Source organism: Culicoides brevitarsis, chromosome 3 (assembly GCF_036172545.1).
Source record: "Culicoides brevitarsis isolate CSIRO-B50_1 chromosome 3, AGI_CSIRO_Cbre_v1, whole genome shotgun sequence".
NCBI lineage: Eukaryota > Metazoa > Arthropoda > Insecta > Diptera > Ceratopogonidae > Culicoides > Culicoides brevitarsis.
This window is the reverse complement of record NC_087087.1, coordinates 12,517,670-12,541,265: the sequence shown is the minus strand read 5'-3', so window position 1 is coordinate 12,541,265 and position 23,596 is coordinate 12,517,670. Positions and strand designations below refer to the sequence as shown.

General features: G+C 31.2%; 2 protein-coding genes across 4 annotated transcripts; one reads left to right on the top strand and one right to left on the bottom strand.

Moving 5' to 3' along the window:
- Positions 1-905: 905 nt before the first annotated feature.
- LOC134835927 (transcription elongation factor B polypeptide 3) lies at positions 906-5,371 on the bottom strand. Of its 2 annotated transcripts, none has more exons than XM_063850952.1 (5): positions 5,038-5,371; positions 3,536-4,880; positions 2,077-2,276; positions 1,731-2,019; positions 906-1,197 (listed from the first exon to the last, which is right to left on the bottom strand). In XM_063850952.1, exons 1-5 carry the CDS (start codon positions 5,107-5,109, stop codon positions 1,115-1,117), a joined length of 1,989 nt encoding a protein of 662 aa, XP_063707022.1. In that variant the 5' UTR covers positions 5,110-5,371; the 3' UTR covers positions 906-1,114. The 2 variants fall into 2 exon arrangements, with proteins under 2 accessions (XP_063707022.1, XP_063707021.1); XM_063850951.1 differs by lacking the exon at positions 906-1,197 and adding an exon at positions 1,358-1,607.
- A 100-nt stretch (positions 5,372-5,471) lies between these two features.
- LOC134835922 (ral GTPase-activating protein subunit beta) lies at positions 5,472-18,025 on the top strand. 2 transcript variants are annotated; one of them, XM_063850945.1, is made up of 13 exons: positions 5,472-6,103; positions 6,170-6,199; positions 6,282-6,556; positions 10,354-10,741; positions 13,060-13,155; positions 13,236-13,373; positions 13,433-13,976; positions 14,039-14,238; positions 14,356-14,520; positions 14,636-15,349; positions 16,309-16,406; positions 16,465-17,771; positions 17,829-18,025. In XM_063850945.1, exons 1-13 carry the CDS (start codon positions 5,692-5,694, stop codon positions 17,941-17,943), a joined length of 4,482 nt encoding a protein of 1,493 aa, XP_063707015.1. In that variant the 5' UTR covers positions 5,472-5,691; the 3' UTR covers positions 17,944-18,025. The 2 variants fall into 2 exon arrangements, with proteins under 2 accessions (XP_063707015.1, XP_063707016.1); XM_063850946.1 differs by lacking the exon at positions 6,170-6,199.
- Positions 18,026-23,596: the final 5,571 nt, after the last annotated feature.

The window sequence follows — 23,596 nt, the reverse complement described above, 5'->3', positions numbered from 1 at the left end:
AAATAACTTATTCAGCTAAAATTTCTCAGAACACGTAGAAACGTGGAAATATCAGAAAAAGGTTATCGACTTAGAACATCGACATGGAAGATTCTGGTTAGATTCCATGTCTATTTCGATAACATTTTTCTGATATTTTTACGTTTCTACGTGTTTTCCAGAAATTTAAGCTGAATTATTATTAAGGAAAATAAAAAAAAAATTTCTCTGATAAATTTTTATCCATTTGGAGCAAGATTTGACAAAAATTGCTTTGACACAGTTTTTGACACAGTTTTTTTTGCTCTTGATTTAGTTTTTTAAACAAAACTATGTCAAAGGAAAAATTTTTTTTGAAATACTTTTTCATAGAAAATGACAAAATTTTAACAGTTTTTTGTCATAAATCAATATTTTAGTTGATTTTATGGATCTACATTGCAATTTGATAATTTAAAATATATCTCAGAGTATTTCAAGATAAAAATTTAAACAAAAAATTTTCGTAAAAAAAACTGTCAAAAAATTTTGAAAAATAATTTTTTTGAAAAAAATTTTAAAGAAGAAAATTCATGTTAAAATACGATTTTTAATACAAAAATTCTTAAAAATTATTTTCTTTTAAAAAAAAGACCAAAAAACAGCCAACTTTGATTAAATTTTAAATTTTTTTGAAATAAGGCATAAGACAAAAAATTCAAAAAAAAAAAAATTTGGAGCGGCCTAAATTAAAAATATTAATTTTAACTACATATTAAAATTTGATTTGCTAAAGATTATAAATTTTAAAATTTCATCTCTGAACATTAAAATATTATTTTTTTAAAATTATTTCTTAATTTTTAACAATTTTTCATAAATATATCAATTTTCAAGCTTAAAAATCAACCAAAAGACATCCAAAGAAATTTTCTACGATTTTTGATAAATTTTATCATTTTTTTTATTTATTTTCTATAAATACAACATGCTTGTGTCAAAATAAAATAAAACAACAAATAGTCAACTTGGTATTCCATTAAAATTATGCGAAAAATGAGTAAAATATACAATAGAATTGGTATCTGTCCGTCATCTTGGTAGGTATATGTCACTTAGTCTGTGTGTAACTGTGGTCTCCTAATTCTCTACTTTCCTATCGCTTAAAGACCTTTTTCATCGAAATAAGTGTTTTTGCCATAAGAGGTGCCTTCTTGTTTGGATTGATTCGAGGTCCATCTGAAAAAAAATTAAAAAAAAAATAAATTTTTGAGATTTTTGTCATTTTTGGTTCTTTTTGAGCTTCAAATAATGACAAAAAAAAAATGTAAAATTTGTACAAAAAACTTTTTTTTTTTGTTTATTCCAAAACAAATTTTTTAGCAACAATTAACAAGGAATGGATGTGAAGCGGCTCATGCAACACGAAGCTCAATCAGGAGCGGACTCCGAGCGAATTTTCCTCGATTTACGTCGACGTTCTTCCTCTTTTCGCTTTGCCTCGGCTCTCGCCCGATCATACCGAATCATATCGATCGACTTTTTAATTGCCGGTTTCGGTTCGGAACTTTTTGGCTTTTTATGCAACGTGCGATACCACGTACTCGGAGTCCAATCGGGATCGTCTTCGTATGATTTGGCGCGTTTGCCTGCGAATGACACGAGAAAAGAGAGAAAACCACGAGACTCGTCAAACGAACTTTTTTTTTTGTTTTTTTTTTGCGTTTTTAATTAAAAAATTGGTTTTTCACAGAAAAAAAAGGAAAACTTACGTGTCGGAATGGAATTCCTCAATTCAGCTGCAATTTTAAGTCTCCTATCTCCAATGCTCGCTGCATTCCCGCCAATGTTTCGCAGCGACTCGACACGCGCAGCTGGCGTCACATTCGGCAAAGTATCGGTGCCGTATTTCATTTGGCGCGATTTTATGCCGCGCGGTGCTTTCACAGTTGTATCGACATAGGCAAGTTTCGTTTTGCGCACGGGAAGCTTTTTGTCGCGTGCCAGCTTGATGTTTGCCGTTAAATTCTTGAATTTTGCTTGTTCCTCATCCAAACATCGCTAAAAATTAAATTTTTTATTAATTTTTTTAACAAAATTTTTCAAATAAATTCATACCAAAAACATTTCTCGCCAAGATTCCATCTCCTCAGGACATTTACCGCGGAATCGTCTCTTGCAATGCTGCTCCCACAACACATCCGAGTCTTCAATCAGGTACGGATTGTAGTCTTCCAACGTCATAAGTTGCTCGTAGCTGCAACGTTCAAGCACGGGACGCAATATGTCGAAGGGAACGCCACCCGTGTACTCCAAATCTACAAAAATTTATATAAAAAATTAAAATATTTAAATTTTTGATGAAAAATTTATAAAAAATATAATTAAAAATTCTTTTATCAAAATTTTTGTACAAAAAATAAAATAAAAATATTTAATTTAATTTTAATAATGAAAAAAATTAAAATTAATAAAAATAATATTTTTAGTCAAAACCTCAAATAAAAAGCTTTTTAAAAAATTAAAATTTAATTCTTTAAAAATAAAATTATTTTTTTTAAAGAAAGTTGTATAAAAATTATTATTTTTTTATATTTGAAAATTTTTGTAGAATTAAAATTTAAGAAATTAAATTGGATATGTGATAAATCATGTAAAATTTAAATATTTTAGAAAAAATATGACAAAGATTTATGCAAAAAAATAGTTTTTAATTCTTTTGAGTAAATTTATTGATTAAATTTTTATTAAAAAAAAACTAAATAAAAATGTTTTTAAACAAAGTTTTTAAAAAAATTTTCTTAAGTCAAAAATTTATAAAAAATTAAATTTTAATTTTTTAATTAAATATTTTATTTTAAATTTTAATAATAAAAAATTAATAAAACTTTGACTTTTTTTTGAAGAAAAAAATTATAAAAAAATTAAATAATTATTACCTATACCTACATATTGAAAAAAAAATTTCTTCAATTATAAAATGAAAATTATTTTTTTTTTTTTTTGAAAATTTTTTGACTAAATTTTATGAAAAAATTGAATATTTTGAAAAAACAAAACATAAATAAAAATATTAAAATTGTGACAAAAAAATTAAGTAAAAAAATAAATTTTACTATTTAGTTTTTTTTTTGACAAAGGTTTGACATTAATTAAATTAAATATTTTTTTGAATTAAAATTAATTTTTAAAAAAATTTTAATTCAATAAAAATAAAAAATAATTTTTAAGAAATTAAAAAATTCAATTTTAATTAATTTATGAAAAATTTATGAAAATAAAAAAAATTTTGTCATCAAAAAAATTTTTCAAAATTTAAAAACTGACGATTTTTGATACAAAAATTGACATTAATTAAATTGAAAATTTTTTTTAAAAAATTTTTTTTTTTGAAATTTAAAAACTTTTTTTTTGAATTCAATTGTTCACTTTTGAAATGGGGCATGGGACAAAAACTTCGTGAAAAAAAAAATATCATCAAAAAAAAAATTTAAAAATGATTTTTTTTGTCAAAAATCATCAAAAAAAATGAAACTTTCTAACAAAAAATATGAAAAAATTTAAAAAAATTACTCACAATCAATATGATCCTGCAAAACTCTGATACACAAATCGAACAACGTATCAACTTTCCCTCTCGCGTTCGCCTTATTCCCGGAAAATACCTTTGTGCGACTCTTATTCGACATGATACTATACGTAAGTGCCTCCTCATCCGTCATTTGTTTCGTGGGCTTCGCCGATTGCTGACTAAAAACGCAATCCATGACGGTCTGATTCAACGGCATCGGCTTATAATTATTGGAAATCGTGAACGTAGGCGCCGGAATATCCGCCACAATATCCAACAATGGCTCCAATCGCGGACGTTTACTCAGCGCTTCCGGTTCTGCCATCAATTTTTTCGTGCTGACCGGCGCTGGCACCGACGCTGACGAGCTGCTGCTGTGAGATGAGGATTTTTTGGAGCTACTCGTGGGTTGGGGCGCCGAAGTCGATGCTTTTTCCAATTTTTTTGCCGTTTTTGAGGAGGAAGGCATATCTAACATGCCAAGAGCATCCGCGAAACTCGCACCCATCGTCGAATCAATTTGAAATTCGTTGTTTTCGCGTTTTCGTTTCTTTGCGTCTTTATCGTCGCGGTCACGATCGCGATCTTTGTCCTTCTTGGAGGACTTTTTGCGTTCACTTTCGTGATTTTCGTGAGTTTTGGGATCTTTTTTGGTGTCGCGCGACGATTCTTGCTTCTTTTCTTTGCTCGAATTCGGGTCTGAGGAGGATTTTTTATCACTTTTGCTGCTACTTTGATGATGATGACTGGATTTTTCGTGTTTTTCGCTGTCCTTGTGATGTTTGTGGGATTTGGTATCGGAGCTGGAGGAGCTTTTTGATGATTTTTCGGACTTGCGACTTTCATGACGCGATGATTCCTTGTCCTTATGCCGACTTTTCGACGATTCCTTGTGTTTTTTGTCCGTTTTTGAGTGCGATGAGGAGGAAGAGGTATGATGTTTGTGTTTTCTATCACTTGAGTGCTTTGAGGATTTTTTGTGATGGCTTTCGTGGTTGGATTTTTCGGCAATTTCTTCCGACGAGGACTCGGCAGGCGGTTCAATGTTCTCTGTTTCGTCGATTTGCAGCTGATTTTCCTCCTCGTCGTCATCCGGCTCGTCTTCGTGATCGTCGTCGTCATCGGCATGACTCTCATCTTGCTCTTGAGACGCCTCTTCTTCGTCGGGCGAGTCATTTTCCGCCTCCTCCTTCGCTACCATCGTCTTCCATTTGCTTACCAACGCTTTGGAGGCATATCCCACTTCGCCGTCGTACTTCCGGAGGTTATTTACGGTCTTTCCGACGCCCGTTTCCTGCAAATGCTCCACCGTGATCGGTAATTTGTTCAATTTTTCCACGCAATGCAGCAACTGTGAAGGGAAAAACGGGCAAAAATTAGACCTTGCACGTAAATTGTGACGACGCAATCACTTTCATTCGTGCACACAGACACAAAATTTGCATATCCGACGCATATTACGTCAAACTTTCCCTTTGTGCGATAAGAGAAGGGCTCGGAATACTTACGCGTGCCGGATTTTCCAGAGATTTTTCGATGCTGCGCTGGTAGTGACGCACCATTTCCACGATCGAGGTCATTTTCGACACAAACACGCAGAGACGTCACACAAAAAATTATTCAGAAGGATCAAAAAAGATGACTGCCACAGCTGCACGTCGTCTTATCGCCACCCGAATGTTCCAATTATGGCAAGAAACCGCAATTTTACGATAATATTTCCGGTTTTTATCTATCTCGACATCGCTGGTTCAAGTTTTTCGCTATTTTTGGTGTCGTATCTTGCCTCAAATTACGAAATTTTACGATTAAACGCACTGATTATCGGATTCGGCTGCTTTTCATGAATCACACTTGACAGCTGGCACCATTGACGGGTCCACTGAACAAAAATTCGGGAACGTCAACATCAGCTGGCACGATAAATAAAACAGAAAACGTAAACACTTTTGGAATTTTGTCCAAAAATCACTAAAAATCCCTCGAAAAATTCATTTTTTTGAGAAAAATTTGTGTTAAAGTCATAAATTTCTGAGATTTTAACTCAAATTTCATGGAATTCCTCGAAAAATTTCAAATTTTGAACCGAATTTCGTAAAAATCGTAACTGGTGTGACCATTTTTCGAGGTCATTGACCGCTAAATCCACTTTTTCCCGTAAAATGTACTCGCAATGGGCCTCGCTGGCGCCCGTGATCGACCAAAATGTCAACGGATCGCAGTCGAAGAGTGTCCTGAACAAATTTTCCATGTCGTGCGGGAAAGATGTCGCCTTGACGGTCATCAAGCAAATTGCGTCGACTTTTAGTGTTGCTCAACCAACGGAACCGAGTCCATTGACCACAGATCAAGAAGTGCTTTGGTGCATGGATGTCATCTGCTATGGGCTCTCGTTGCCGCTAACGGAACACGAAACTATCAAAGATTGCGTGAACGTTTATTGCGAATGGCTGACGGGACTGCATCCACAACCGAAGATTAGCGTGCCGAAACCCGTGCTGGAAGACTCAAATTTGTATGCGAGACGAATTATTAATCATTTGCACAATTTATTTACACCGCGACAAGGAGAAAGTGAGTTAAAAACCACTAAAATTGAACTTTTTTAACAATTTTCTTGGATTTTCTTCTAATTTCAAGTCTTACCTTTTTTATATAATCGAGGATTAGGTGATTTAACTCTTTCCAAAATTAATTTTATAAAATTTTTCATTGAAAATTGTCTTTAAATTCGATTTTTTGATCATTTTAGGCGCCGATACCATCAATCGTCAAGTCCTGCATTGCCATCGAGTACTGAGGACGTTACAAGAAACCGTCAAATGTTCGACAATTCTCACGCGAGAGACGTGGGAGACAGTTTTGCTGTTCCTGTTGGCAATAAATGACATCCTGCTGTCACCGCCAGTGATAAAAGATGATGTTAGCGATCAATTGTGTGAACGTTTGTTGAGCACATTATTCGAAGTTTGGATGCTGGCGTGTGTTAAATGCTTCCCGTCGCCTTCGTTGTGGAAAACTTTTCAGGTAAATCAGGTTTTTTGATGATTTTTTAAAGATAATTTATTTTTTTGGATGAATTGCAAATTTAAAAAAAAATATTTTTTTAAAAATTGTGAAAAAGTTTGAATATTTGTTGGAAAATTTTAAAAATCTTTAATTTATTTTAAAACTTTTTAAAAATTGTGGAATTTTTGTACAAAAAAATTCTTAGATTTTCATCAATTTAATAATTTTTATTTAAAATTAAAAAAAAAATTGAAGGAATTTTTGATTTTTTTTTACCAAATATTCGAAATTTTTATGAGTTTTCAGCCAACATCCTCTTATTATGAGGGCTCATGTACCCATTTTTGAAAATTGAGTTAGATCACGGTTCTCCGTCTCAAATTGAAGGTTTTGTCTTTAGAAACAACTTTTGTTTTGGACTTTTTCAAAATTTTGCGTTTTGGATGTACAGGAGCTTTTTAAAGATGTTAGCAAAAAAATTCAGCCAAAATCCTCTTATTATGAGGGCTCATGTACCCATTTTTGAAAATTGAGTTAGATCACCGTTCTCCGTCTCAAATTGAAGGTTTTGTCTTTAGAAACAACTTTTGTTTTGGACTTTTTCAAAATTTTGCGTTTTGGATGTACAGGAGCTTTTTAAAGATGTTAGCAAAAAAAAATTGATGAAAAAAAATTTTCAGCCAAAATCCTCTTATTATGAGGGCTCATGTACCCATTTTTGAAAATTGAGTTAGATCACCGTTCTCCGTCTCAAATTGAAGGTTTTGTCTTTAGAAACAACTTTTGTTTTGGACTTTTTCAAAATTTTGCGTTTTGGATGTACAGGAGCTTTTTAAAGATGTTAGCAAAAAAAAATTGATGAAAAAAAATTTTCAGCCAAAATCCTCTTATTATGAGGGCTCATGTACCCATTTTTGAAAATTGAGTTAGATCACCGTTCTCCGTCTCAAATTGAAGGTTTTGTCTTTAGAAACAACTTTTGTTTTGGACTTTTTCAAAATTTTGCGTTTTGGATGTACAGGAGCTTTTTAAAGATGTTAGCAAAAAAAAAATTGATGAAAAAAAATTTTCAGCCAAAATCCTCTTATTATGAGGGCTCATGTACCCATTTTTGAAAATTGAGTTAGATCACCGTTCTCCGTCTCAAATTGAAGGTTTTGTCTTTAGAAACAACTTTTGTTTTGGACTTTTTCAAAATTTTGCGTTTTGGATGTACAGGAGCTTTTTAAAGATGTTAGCAAAAAAAAATTGATGAAAAAAAATTTTCAGCCAAAATCCTCTTATTATGAGGGCTCATGTACCCATTTTTGAAAATTGAGTTAGATCACCGTTCTCCGTCTCAAATTGAAGGTTTTGGCATTAGAAACAACTTTTGTTTTGGACTTTTTCCAAATTTTGCGTTTTCGATGTACAGGAGCTTTTTAAAGATGTTAGCAAAAAAAAATTGATGAAAAAAAATTTTCAGCCAAAATCCTCTTATTATGAGGGCTCATGTACCCATTTTTGAAAATTGAGTTAGATCAACGTTCTCCGTTTCAAATTGAAGGTTTTGTCTTTAGAAACAACTTTTGTTTTGGACTTTTTCAAAATTTTGCGTTTTGGATGTACAGGAGCTTTTTAAAGATGTTAGCAAAAAAAAATTGATGAAAAAAAATTTTCAGCCAAAATCCTCTTATTATGAGGGCTCATGTACCCATTTTTGAAAATTGAGTTAGATCACGGTTCTCCGTCTCAAATTGAAGGTTTTGTCTTTAGAAACAACTTTTGTTTTGGACTTTTTCAAAATTTTGCGTTTCCGATGTACAGGAGCCATTTAAAGATGTTAGCAAAAAAAAATTGATGAAAAAAAAGGTTTTGTCTTTAGAAACAACTTTTGTTTTGGACTTTTTCCAAATTTTGCGTTTTCGATGTACAGGAGCCATTTAAAGATGTTAGCAAAAAAAAAATTGATGAAAAAAAATTTTCAGCCAAAATCCTCTTATTATGAGGGCTCATGTACCCATTTTTGAAAATTGAGTTAGATCACCGTTCTCCGTCTCAAATTGAAGGTTTTGTCTTTAGAAACAACTTTTGTTTTGGACTTTTTCAAAATTTTGCGTTTTGGATGTACAGGAGCTTTTTAAAGATGTTAGCAAAAAAAAATTGATGAAAAAAAATTTTCAGCCAAAATCCTCTTATTATGAGGGCTCATGTACCCATTTTTGAAAATTGAGTTAGATCACCGTTCTCCGTCTCAAATTGAAGGTTTTGTCTTTAGAAACAACTTTTGTTTTGGACTTTTTCCAAATTTTGCGTTTTCGATGTACAGGAGCTTTTTAAAGATGTTAGCAAAAAAAATTGATGAAAAAAAATTTTCAGCCAAAATCCTCTTATTATGAGGGCTCATGTACCCATTTTTGAAAATTGAGTTAGATCACCGTTCTCCGTCTCAAATTGAAGGTTTTGTCTTTAGAAACAACTTTTGTTTTGGACTTTTTCAAAATTTTGCGTTTTCGATGTACAGGAGCCATTTAAAGATGTTAGCAAAAAAAAATTCAGCCAAAATCCTCTTATTATGAGGGCTCATGTACCCATTTTTGAAAATTGAGTTAGATCACCGTTCTCCGTCTCAAATTGAAGGTTTTGTCTTTAGAAACAACTTTTGTTTTGGACTTTTTCAAAATTTTGCGTTTCCGATGTACAGGAGCCATTTAAAGATGTTAGCGAAAAAAATTTATCAAAAAAATTTCATTGTAAAAATTTCTTAGTTTTTGAAAATTTATGAAAATTCAAAACTTTTTGATGAAAATTCATATTCTAACAAATTTTTACCACAAAATTAAATTTTTTAAAATTTAAATTGAAGATTTTTTTTTTGTGCACTCTTTAAACAAAAATTCTTAATTTTTAAGTATTTTTTAAAAAAATTTTACAAATTTTTTTTTACCAAATAATCAAAAAATTTTTATGATTTTTTAATAACAATTTTTTAAAAGTCTAAAGAAGTGAATTTCGTTTAATTTTTTTAAAACTACCAAGAAAAAAATATTTATAAAAAATTCTTTTCTTTAAAAAATAATTTAATTTTAAATAAATTAATTTTTTTTTTGAAATATATTTAATTTTTTTATTATTTCAATAATTTTTAAGGAAATAATTTTCAGTAATAATTTTACTAAAGAAAAATTAAAGAATTTTCTAACTTTTCTTTCCAAAAATTAAAATTTTTTCATAAGTTTTCAAAAATATTTTTTTTTTATTTAAATAATTAAATTTAATGGCCTAATTTGTAAAAAAAAAAAAAAATTCCACAAAATTAATTTATTTTTTTATTCTTAAAATTTTAATTGAAAACTTTTTTTTATGAATTTTGGAAAATGACGATTTAAAAATTCATTGAAAGCAAATTCTGAATTTTCAAGTATTTTTAAAAAAGTTTAATAATTTTATTTGTTTTTACCAAATATTCAAAGTTTTTAATGAATTTTTTCAAAATATTTTTTTTAAGATCCAAAGAAGTGAAATTTTTCTGATTTTTGTAATCTTAAGGGAAATTTATTTATGAAAATTTAATTTTCTTCAAAAAATATTATAAATAATTTTAAAAATTACAACTAAGTCTTTTAAAAAATTTTCAAATTTATTTACTAAAATTTTTAAGGAAAATATTGAAGAGAATTCAAGAATTTTTAATTTCAAAATTAATTTTTTTTTTAAATACAATTTTTTCAAAACTGATAATTGTTGTAATTTTTAGTGCACTTCAATCGAAAAACTCATTTTTTGCTTCCCAGTTGCAATTTTCAAAATTTTTTTCATAAAATTATTTTTTTTAGGAATCATGTGCAATGTGGCGTCATCGCATCTCCTTGATCGACCAATGGAATCGTGTCAATCTCATCTTAACATCTCGTCTCTTGGCTTTCACATATGGTCCAACATTCCCCGAGCTTAAAATCCTGCCCGAAGATGATGTCTTATTGATGCCAAAAGAAGCCACAGATGATTGCATCGCTCAAAGTTGGTATCGTTTCTTGCGAATAATTGGCTCGCCAACTGCTTTGTGTTGTCCCCAAGTGATCAGCAATACGCCACAATTCATTCAAAACGCCCTCTTACAAGGCAATGGTCAAGATCCGTCGGCGCATCCGTGTTTGCTAAATTTGCCGCAAATTTTCCTCAAGTCAATTAAAGGCATTGCGTGTCTCGTGGATGCATTTTTGGGTGAGTTTAAAATTTTTTTGGGGTTTTTTTGAATTTTTTTCATCATTTTTCATGTTTTCGGATAAAAATAATTGTATTTGTCTCTCTTTTTCCATTCAAAATCCATCCCGAACACGAAAAAAAGGCATTTACTTACCCGCGAATTACGACGAGTACGGTGGTCAAGCGCATAGTCTTAGCTCATCATCATCCGCTTCACGTTTGTCTGGTGGTGACATTTTTAAGTTTACTTTTACAAATCGCAGTCACGAAAATATCCTTTCCAGTCTCCTTCTTAATAATAACAATAGTAGTAGTAGTGGTAGCACTTGTAGCAATAATTCTCAAGTAGTTTACGGTGTGGGGGCGCATCAGCAACAACTACAGACACCCAACACCCCGGCAACGCCTGGTAGTTATTTTTTACCTTTTTTATAATTTTTTTTTCTCTAAAAAAAAAAAACGTTTTGGGCTCAACAACTTTTGCAGTTCCGACACCTCATTCACCGACTCCACGTCGACTTGCGAAGAGTTTTAGTGTCGCACCAACAATGCAGACAAAGGGTTTTTATCAAAAACATTTCAAAGTTTTTCACTTTTTCGATTTTTTTTTGTGTTGCTTCCTTTTGCCTTTTGTTCTTTTGTTGGTTGAGAGTTTTCCTTCTTTCGTATTTTTTTCTGTTTGTGGGTTGGAGGAGTTTTGCTTAAAAAAAGTTCACAAATTAACGAGGTTAACAGCTTTTTTGTAAATAATTTATAATTTTGTGTTTAAGCTTCAGTTTGTAAATAAATAACTAACGAGTGTCTCAAGAGAGGCGTTTAATAAGGGGCGTAATTCTAAAAATAACTGATGTTTTTTAATGTGATTTTGTGAGAAAATTAAACAACATTTATAAAAATTGACTTACTTAAAATTATGAAAAATTAAAAATTTTGTTTAAGATTTATTAATTTTTCTCTTAGATCTTAAAATATTTAAAAAAAAATTAAATTTTAAAGACCTAAAAAAAAAAACTAAAATAGACTTTAAGAAAAAACTGTTTAAAAACATGAAAAAAAAATATTTATTAATTTAATTTCAATAAAAATTTTGGTTCTCTGACATATTTTTTGAAAAATTTGTAAATGTCAATTTAAAAACGACCGTTAAAAATTTGAAAATCGATTTTTTGCTAATTCAAACAATAATTTTTTAAATATTTTTGTGTTAAGTTCATTAAAATTTGTTTTATATTATCTAAGATTATGGTCAAAAATGTTAATTTTCTGAGAGATTTTGCTAAAAATTTTGTAACAGTTAGGTAATTCAAAAACTTAAAAAATTGTTAAAAATTTGAAAATCGCTTTTTCGCTTTTTCAAGATTGATTTCTAATTTTTAATTCTTTATTTAAAGACAAATTGAAAAAAAAATCCCACAAATACTTTATGAATTTTTTAAAATGTTTTTTCAAAATTTTTAATGAAAAATTTCTTAAAAATCAATTTAAAAAGTTTAGAAATTATTTTAAATTTGGTTTTCTGCTAATTCAAAAATAATTTTAAAAGTTTTGTTTCTTTCCTCAAAAACTCATAAAAATTCATTGAAACTTTTTTAATTTTTTTTTTTAAAAACTTTGAATAAAAATTTCTTAAAAAATTGTAAAAAAAAGTTAAAAAAATTGAAAATGGCTTTTTCGCTAATTCAATAATATTATAAATATCAAACTTTTTATTGTTTAAAAAAAAATCAAAAAATACTTTAAAAATTATTTCAAAATTTTTTAATTTCAAAATTTTGAATGGAAAATTTTAAAAATATCAATTTTATAAATTAAACTTTATAAAAATTTGACAATCGCCTCTTTGCTAATTCAAATTTTAAATGATTTTCAATAAAAAAATTAATAAAATTTCAACTTTTTAATTAAAATATTAGAAAAAAATTTAATTTTTGGTCAACAAAAAATTAAAATTCTTCAATTTTCTCACAAAATCGCAATTCAAAGCGTACTTTTCGACATTTAAATCACAAAACTGCAGATTTTTATGTCAAAAAGTACCGCAATCGCCGCTGCCACACCACTTTTATTTTCATTCTCTCCATCACTGATCATCATTTTTAACACCCTTTTCACATCTACACCGTTATTTGATTGATTAATTTGCATGTTGGTAGAGAGCGCATTTTTACCGCACGCACGTTTAATTCAATTTTTAACACTTTTCAAAAAAAAAAAAAGTTTTTTAATTTGATTTTAAACTAATCGAATGAATTTTTTGTCTCTTCTCGTCTTCTTTTGTGTCGTCATTGTTTGCTGATCATCTCTTGATATAAAAAAAAATTATTGTAAAACACTAGGATTGTCGAAAGGCTCACTAATTGGATTAACAACGACACGTTCTTCGAGTGTGTCACACTCTTCGCATTTCAGCGGAACGTCATCAGCTTCAATGTGTATGTTTTCTTCAGACATTTTTTTCATTTGAAATTATTTCTGGGCAGAAAATAATATTTTTTCGTTGATAATTTTGCAGCTATGGCTTCGTTGAATCAAGAAGTGAGAGCGCCAGCTGCCGAAAGACCGAAGTGCAACAGTATCCTGCATTTATTTGGCGAATGGCTATTTGAGGCGGCACATATTGGAAGCGAAATGTGGGTGCAAAATACGAAAAGTGAGTAAAATTTGACGAAAAAAATTTTTTTTTCTTAAATTTTAATTTTTTTCCCGTAGAACAAGCTACCGAAGCATCTCGTCGTCCATCCTCGATGATTGTTGACAGTCGAAAAGGCAGCATTTCCCTGTCGCAACCTTCTTCATTGACCGAACCTGTTGAAACTCCATCCGGATTGACCATCGACAAATTCGAATCGGGCAAAGCCGAAGCCATTGGAGCACTTTGTCGCATTTTTGCCGCGAAAAAAACCGGCGAAGAGATAATTCCCGTGTACCTTGCACGATTTTACGTTGCCCTTCAACAAGGCCTACGCATTTCCGAGTCTCGTGAGATTGATGAGACCATGGCGAGTATCATTTACAATTCCGGAAATTTATTTAAAATTGATTTGGACGGCATTCACGTGTTGCTGCCGTCTTTTATTAACGCTCTGGACCTTTTGCTGCCGGAAAAAGACCCGAAATTCAAGCCGCCTAATATGGTAATCAACAAAACGGAGTTACGAAAGTCCGCTATTAACATTTTATTGTCGATTCTCGTGCTGCCGTGTCACTTTGGGAGTCTCCCGATACGAGAATTGGGGGTTCCCAATCCAGAAAAGTAAGTTTTTAGTAAAATTTTTGTCAAAAAAAAAATTTTTTTAATTAAATTTTACCTTTTAGAACGTTCATCCAGTTCAAGCCACAGTTGATAAACATCCTCATGAACGCCTTACAGGTCGAAACTGATCCTCAAAACACGCACATGTTACTTGGGGGACTCCTTTTGACGGTACAGGATGCCGTCACTTTTGAAGAAACTGAGAATCCGGATCCGTTTCATGCGTCGCCGCCTCCCGCTGAGTCTAATTTATTGAGTTCAGGTTTGTTTTTTAAGCTTTTTTGTGTTTTTTGATGTTTTTTAGTTCATATTCGAAATTTTTTTGTTTTTTTTCATATTTTTCTCATTCATCTTTAAAAATTCCTTAAAAAATTATCAGCTTGCTCCGAAAAAAGCGCTTATTCCGTAGCTAGTGCAGCATCTAATTCGAGTTACGGTGCAAATGTCACCGCCACATTGAGTAATCACGATTCCGTGAGCTTGACCATGTCCGATGACTTTCCCAGCGACTTATTGCACGACTTTGAAGCATCATCTCTTTACGGTAAATGTTGATTGGTAGTCACTTTCACATATTTTTTTCGTTTTTTTTACCAAAATTTTGTTGTAAAAATTTTTTTTCTACGAATTTTTGTTAATTTTTCATTTTTTTCGAGCAGATAGCGGTCATGCGTTGTTCGTGCGAGCTACGTATCTCGTCTGTCATCGTCTCATCTCGTCCTGGAAGACGGAGTTGAACGTTTCTCTGGCAGCTTTGGAGCTTCTGTCGGGCTTGGCACGCATGTCCATCAAGGAATCCGACAGTATCGAGTGTAAACGTGCGGTGAAATGGATTTGCGATTATATTTCGTACCAATGTTCGAGACCGCCGCCCGCTCATAGCAAAGATTTGCACAGTACAATCGTGGCGGCGTTCCAATGTCTGTCTGTTTGGTTGATGCAACACCCATATTTGCTGCAACAGGACAAGGATTGCCTGAATATCGTCTTGGAAGTTGTCGAATTGGGCATTTCGGGGTCGAAAAGTGTCGGGAAACCGAATGAAAGTGTCAAATTGAAGGACGAGAAGGAGCTGAAACCGGTTTCGATGCGCGTTAGAGACAGTGCCGAGACACTTTTGACGCTTATTTTGGAGCAAGTTGGATATTTTCCGAATAGTTGTGGACCGCATTCGCTGTCTTCGTTGCTGGATGAAGTGGCGTTGATTAAACATTGCAAGGCGGATGGCGCGGCAGTCACGCACGAGCAAGCAGTGCATAAATTTAAGTATTTTGTGACGGAAAATTCGACAATTTTGGCTCTTTTGGAGGAGCCGTTGGGCAATGATCAGGATCCGCAGCCTACGGTTACTTTGTTGATTCGTTCGAGCTTTGGTAAGATCCTTTTTTGATGATTTTATCTAAAAAAGTTTACTTTTATGAACTTGAAATCGACGTTTTAGGGCAAAAATTTAAATTTTTCAAGCAAAATTTGACATTTTTGAACCAGATTTTGTCTTTTGAGAACAAAAATTTTAATTTTTTAACCAAAATTTGACATTTTTGAACCAGATTTTAATTTTTCGACCTAAATTTGACATTTTTGAACCAGATTTTGTCTTTTGAGAACAAAAATTTTATATTTTCGAACAAAATTTTTATTTTTCAACCAAAATTTGACATTTTTCAACCAGATTTTGTCTTTTGAGAACAAAAATTTTAATTTTTCGACCAAAATTTGACATTTTTGAACCAGATTTTGTCTTTTGAGAACAAAAATTTTATTTTTTCGACCAAAATTTGACATTTTTGAAACAGATTTTGTCTTTTGAGAACAAAAATTTTATTTTTTCGACCAAAATTTGACATTTTTGAACCAGATTTTGTCATTTTTGAACAAAATTTTTAATTTTTAACCAAAATTTGATATTTTTGAGAACAAAAATTTTAATTTTTCAAACAATAATTTGACATTTTTTAACCAGATTTTGTCTTTTTAAAAAAAAAATTTGACATTTTTCATGAGAACAAAATTTGATATTTAATTTTTGAATTTTTAGAACAAAAAAAATTTTTTATTTTCGAGCAAAATTTTGCCTTTTTTGAAAAAAAAAATTAAATTTTTCAAAAAAAAAATTTAAATTTCTATAAAAATTTGCCTCTTTCAAACAAAATTTTTGATTTTTTAAACCAAAATTCAAATTTTTCAAGCAAAATTTTGTCCTTTTATAAGCAAAAATTATTTTTTTAAAGCAAAAGTTGACTTTTTTGAATAAAATTTTGCGATTTTCCAACAAAAATTTACTTTTTTGAATAAAAAATTGAAATCATGAACCATTTTTTCGTTAATTTAGGTCGTCATTCATGGACAATGCAGCTTCGTCACTTACCGAGAAGCAAATCAGGCACCAAATATCACGCTTCTGGTCCCCTAGGACGCCCAATTCCAATGGTAAATTCAATTTTTCTCATTTTTTTTCTATGAAAATTCATCATGTTTTGCCTTTTAGAACGAAATTCCGATGCCCAAACACGTGATCGACCAAAAATTCTTCCCCGAAGGTGTTGATCGCATCCCAAATTGCATCGCTGACGACTCAATTCCAACTCTGGACTCCATCCTCCAAAAAACCGGAAATCAATTTTACAAACTCCTCGACGAACAAATGGTTCACGAGAAACTCTGCTGGGCCGAAACCGAATGTTCCGAAGATTCGTTGAGTCACTGCCCCGAAGAAACCGCGCCCACTGTTTGCAGCGAATTCCAAGCTTCCCGCTTGCTTTTGTCGCATTTCGGCTTCCTGTCGTTCGGCGACGACTCGAATCAAGACGAGCTAACGCCAAATCAGTCGTTGACGGTGCTCGACACGTCAAAAGTGAGTTTCGCCAACGACTTGAAAACCTTGGATAAAATGTCGCCACGCACTTGTGACACCGTTCACATCTTCTACGTTCGCGCCGGGCAGTGTTCTGAACGCGAAATCATCGGAAACATGTCGGAAGAGAATGCGCCGCAAATTGATCCGCATTTCTGGCAAATGTTGAACAGTTTGGGATGGAATACGCGCGTCAAGGAGCACGCAGGATGGACCGGGCAACTCGAAACTAGCTGGAAAATCGGAAGTCAAGCGTCAAATGTGACGACAGACGATGACGTGAGTAGCCCGTTGAGCTATAACGGCACGAAAAACATCATTTATTGGGCAGATGTGTCGTCGGAACTCGCTTTTGTGGTCCCCAATTACCTCAATAAGGAAGATAACGACAGTTTTGACGGGCAATGCATGTCGTCAGAGCATGGCGGGCACTATGAACGCTCCTTGAGCGAAGAGAAAAACAAAATTCCGCCAACGAAATTGTCAGCGACGAAACCACGAACGCTATCTTTGGACCTAGACAAGCCGCAACAACCGCAAAATCAGGCTCCTCGTACTTCGGAACCTGTTGCGCCGATGCGAAGACGCGGAACAACCAATAAACCCACAATTTTTGGCACCATGAACACGAAAATGTTCCTCATCTGGCTCGAATCGTATGAGGATTTCGCCAAATTTCCCGCAGAACAACTTTTGCCGTACACCAGAACCGGCGAGGAAGCTCAAACTGGCATCATTCCGCGAGCTAAGGACTGTCACCTGATCTTTTTGCATCCCCTGAACAACGGATTGATGCGAATTAAGTTGATAGGACCCGTGGGAAGAGTTAATTTTGCGACGCCGCTGATCGATGGCATGATTCTCAGTAAGAGAGTTGTGGGAAATTTGGTGCGACAAACGTGTTTGAACATGTCTCGAAGACGCCGTTTGGAGAATGATGTGTAAGTTTTGGGAATTTTGAAGAAAAATTTAAGATTTTAATGAAAATTTAATTTTAGGTATCAACCTCCTCATGTTCGGAGACGCGTAAAAGTGCAAGAAATGGTGCAAAAATACAAAATTGACATGAATGAACCTGAGTTGTTGGCTTATTTGTTCAGAAGCACGAATTAACTTTATTAATCAGTATTTTTTTATACGTCCATTTATTAATTTATTAACTCTTAACGTTTATTTTTTGCAATAATCACCAATAAACAGATGCAATTTACTAAAAAAAAAATATTTTTTTAAATTTCTTTTTAAATTGAAATTTTTCAAGTCAAGTTTCAACCAACTTTTGATGGATTTCAAAGCTAAAATTGAATAATTATGCATTCTAAAGATGATTTCCATGCATATCTGGTCGATTTTTGATGAAATAAAAAAAAGTACGATTTTATCATATGAGGAGCAAAAATCGTACTTTTTTTCTCACGTCAAGTTTCAACCAACTTTTGATGGATTTCAAAGCTAAAATTGAATAATTATGCATTCTAAAGATGATTTCCATGCATATCTGGTCGATTTTTGAAGAAATAAAAAAAACAACGATTTTTTCATATGAGGAGCAAAAACCGTTGTTTTTTTCTCACGTCAAGTTTCAACCAACTTTTGATGGATTTCAAAGCTAAAATTGAATAATTATGCATTCTAAAGATGATTTCCATGCATATCTGGTCGATTTTTGAAGAAATCGATTTTTGAAGAAATTACAACGATTTTTCATATGAGGAGCAAAAACCGTTGTTTTTTTCTCACGTCAAGTTTCAACCAACTTTTGATGGATTTCAAAGCAAAGATAATTTCCATGCATATCTGGTCGATTTTTTAAAAAAAAAAAAAAAGTACGATTTTATCATATGAGGAGCAAAAATCGTACTTTTTTTCTCAAGTCAATTTTCAACCAACTTTTGATGGATTTCAAAAGCTAAATGATTGTCGATTTTTGATGAAATAAAAAAAAATACTATTTTTTAATATGAGGAGCAAAAATCGTACTTTTTCCTCAAGTCAATTTTCAACCAATTTTTGATGGGTTTCAAAGCTAAAATTTAATAATTATGCATTCTAAAGATAATTTCCATGCATATCTGGTCGATTTTTGATGAAATAAAAAAAAGTACGATTTTATCATATGAGGAGCAAAAATCGTACTTTTTTTCTCACGTCAAGTTTCAACCAACTTTTGATGGATTTCAAAGCTAAAATTGAATAATTATGCATTCTAAAGATGATTTCCATGCATATCTGGTCGATTTTTGATGAAATAAAAAAAAACAACGATTTTATCATATGAGGAGCAAAAATCGTTGTTTTTTTTCTCACGTCAAGTTTCAACCAACTTTTGATGGATTTCAAAGCTAAAATTGAATAATTATGCATTCTAAAGATGATTTCCATGCATATCTGGTCGATTTTTGATGAAATAAAAAAAACAACGATTTTTCATATGAGGAGCAAAAATCGTACTTTTTTTCTCAAGTCAATTTTCAACCAACTTTTGATGGATTTCAAAGCTAAAATTGAATAATTATGCATTCTAAAGATGATTTCCATGCATATCTGGTCGATTTTTGATGAAATAAAAAAAACAACGATTTTTTCATATGAGGAGCAAAAATCGTACTTTTTTTCTCACGTCAAGTTTCAACCAACTTTTGATGGATTTCAACCAACTTTTGATGGGTTTCAAAGCTAAAATTGAATAATTATGCATTCTAAAGATGATTTCCATGCATATCTGGTCGATTTTTGATGAAATAAAAAAAAACAACGATTTTATCATATGAGGAGCAAAAACCGTTGTTTTTTTCTCACGTCAAGTTTCAACCAACTTTTGATGGATTTCAAAGCTAAAATTGAATAAATATGCATTCTGAAGATGATTTCCATGCATATCTGGTCGATTTTTGATGAAATAAAAAAAAGTACGATTTTATCATATGAGGAGCAAAAATCGTACTTTTTTTCTCACGTCAAGTTTCAACCAACTTTTGATGGATTTCAAAGCTAAAATTGAATAATTATGCATTCTGAAGATGATTTCCATGCATATCTGGTCGATTTTTGATGAAATAAAAAAAACAACGATTTTATCATATGAGGAGCAAAAACCGTTGTTTTTTTCTCACGTCAAGTTTCAACCAACTTTTGATGGATTTCAAAGCTAAAATTGAATAAATATGCATTCTAAAGATGATTTCCATGCATATCTGGTCGATTTTTGATGAAATAAAAAAAAAGTACGATTTTATCATATGAGGAGCAAAAATCGTACTTTTTTTCTCACGTCAAGTTTCAACCAACTTTTGATGGATTTCAAAGCTAAAATTGAATAATTATGCATTCTAAAGATGATTTCCATGCATATCTGGTCGATTTTTGAAAAAATAAAAAAAACAACGATTTTTTCATATGAGGAGCAAAAACCGTTGTTTTTTTCTCACGTCAAGTTTCAACCAACTTTTGATGGATTTCAAAGCTAAAATTGAATAATTATGCATTCTAAAGATGATTTCCATGCATATCTGGTCGATTTTTGATGAAATAAAAAAAAAGTACGATTTTATCATATGAGGAGCAAAAATCGTACTTTTTTTCTCACGTCAAGTTTCAACCAACTTTTGATGGATTTCAAAGCTAAAATTGAATAAATATGCATTCTGAAGATGATTTCCATGCATATCTGGTCGATTTTTGATGAAATAAAAAAAAAACGATTTTATCATATGAGGAGCAAAAACCGTTGTTTTTTTCTCACGTCAAGTTTCAACCAACTTTTGATGGATTTCAAAGCTAAAATTGAATAATTATTCGTCAAGTTTCAACCAACTTTTGATGGATTTCAAAGCTAAAATTGAATAATATGCATTCTAAAGATGATTCTAAATCTGGTCGATTTTTGATGAAATAAAAAAAACAACGATTTTAAAAATTTCAATCTTGATGAAATTAAAATTTGCTAAAATTGAATAAATATGCATTCTGAAGATGATTTCCATGCATATCTGTAATTTTTTTCTCACGTCAATTTTCAACCAACTTTTGATGGGTTTCAAAGCTAAAAGTTAATAAATATTCATTCTAAAGATGATTTCCATGCATATCTGGTCGATTTTTGATGAAATAAAAAAAAGTACGATTTTATCATATGAGGAGCAAAAATCGTACTTTTTTTCTCACGTCAAGTTTCAACCAACTTTTGATGGATTTCAAAGCTAAAATTGAATAATTATGCATTCTGAAGATGATTTCCATGCATATCTGGTCGATTTTTGATGAAATAAAAAAAACAACGATTTTTTAATATGAGGAGCAAAAACCGTTGTTTTTTTCTAACGTCAAGTTTCAACCAACTTTTGATGAATTTCAAAGCTAAAATTGAATAATTATGCATTCTGAAGATGATTTCCATGCATATCTGGTCGATTTTTGATGAAATAAAAAAAACAACGATTTTATCATATGAGGAGCAAAAATCGTTGTTTTTTTCTCACGTCAAGTTTCAACCAACTTTTGATGGATTTCAAAGCTAAAATTGAATAATTATGCATTCTAAAGATGATTTCCATGCATATCTGGTCGATTTTTGATGAAATAAAAAAAAAAAAAACGATTTTATCATATGAGGAGTAAAAATCGTTGTTTTTTTCTCACGTCAAGTTTCAACCAACTTTTGATGGATTTCAAAGCTAAAATTGAATAAATATGCATTCTAAAGATGATTTCCATGCATATCTGGTCGATTTTTGATGAAATAAAAAAAAGTACGATTTTATCATATGAGGAGCAAAAATCGTACTTTTTTTCTCACGTCAAGTTTCAACCAACTTTTGATGGATTTCAAAGCTAAAATTGAATAAATATGCATTCTAAAGATGATTTCCATGCATATCTGGTCGATTTTTGATGAAATAAAAAAAAAGTACGATTTTATCATATGAGGAGCAAAAATCGTACTTTTTTTCTCACGTCAAGTTTCAACCAACTTTTGATGGATTTCAAAGCTAAAATTGAATAATTATGCATTCTAAAGATGATTTCCATGCATATCTGGTCGATTTTTGATGAAATAAAAAAAAAACGATTTTATCATATGAGGAGCAAAAATCGTACTTTTTTCTCAAGTCAATTTTCAACCAATATTTGATGGGTTTCAAAGCTAAAATTGAATATTTATGCATTCTAAAAATAATTTCCATGCATATCTGGTCGATTTTTTATGAAATAAAAAAAACAACGATTTTATCATATGAGGAGCAAAAATCGTACTTTTTTTCTCAAGTCACTTTTCAACCAACTTTTGATGGATTTCAAAGCTAAAATTGAATAAATATTCATTCTGAAGATGATTTCCATGCATATCTGGTCGATTTTTGATGAAATAAAAAAAAAGTACGATTTTATCATATGAGGAGCAAAAATCGTACTTTTTTTCTCACGTCAAGTTTCAACCAACTTTTGATGGATTTCAAAGCTAAAATTGAATAAATATTCATTCTGAAGATGATTTCCATGCATATCTGGTCGATTTTTGATGAAATAAAAAAAACAACGATTTTTTCATATGAGGAGCAAAAACCGTTGTTTTTTTCTCACGTCAAGTTTCAACCAACTTTTGATGGATTTCAAAGCTAAAATTGAATAAATATGCATTCTGAAGATGATTTCCATGCATATCTGGTCGAAGTTTGAGGAGCAAAAAACGTCAAGTTTCAACCAACTTTTGATGGATTTCAAAGCTAAAATTGAATAAATATGCATTCTAAAGATGATTTCCATGCATATCTGGTCGATTTTTGATGAAATAAAAAAAAAGTACGATTTTATCATATGAGGAGCAAAAATCGTACTTTTTTTCTCACGTCAAGTTTCAACCAACTTTTGATGGATTTCAAAGCTAAAATTGAATAAATATTCATTCTGAAGATGATTTCCATGCATATCTGGTCGATTTTTGAAGAAATAAAAAAAACAACGATTTTTCCATATGAGGAGCAAAAATCGTTGTTTTTTTCTCACGTCAAGTTTCAACCAACTTTTGATGATGGATTTCAAATGATTTCTAAAATTTTTTGAAATAAATATCACGTCATTCTTTTGATGGATTTCAAAGATGATTTCCATGCATGCATATCTGGTCTGGTACGATTTTTCATATGAGGAGCAAAAATCGTACTTTTTTTCTAACGTCAAGTTTCAACCAACTTTTGATGAATTTCAAAGCTAAAATTGAATAATTATTCATTCTGAAGATGATTTCCATGCATATCTGGTCGATTGAAATTATCATATGAGGAGCAAAAATCGTACTTTTTTTCTCACGTCAAGTTTCAACCAACTTTTGATGGATTTCAAAGCTAAAATTGAATAAATATTCATTCTGAAGATGATTTCCATGCATATCTGGTCGATTTTTGATGAAATAAAAAAAAGTACGATTTTATCATATGAGGAGCAAAAATCGTACTTTTTTTCTCACGTCAAGTTTCAACCAACTTTTGATGGATTTCAAAGCTAAAATTGAATAAATATTCATTCTGAAGATGATTTTGCATTTACGATTTTATCATATGAGGAGCAAAAATCGTACTTTTTTTCTCAAGTCAATTTTCAACCAACTTTTGATGGATTTCAAAGCTAAAATTGAATAAATATTCATTCTAAAGATGATTTCCATGCATATCTGGTCGATTTTTGATGAAATAAAAAAAAGTACGATTTTATCATATGAGGAGCAAAAATCGTACTTTTTTTCTCAAGTCAATTTTCAACCAATTTTTGA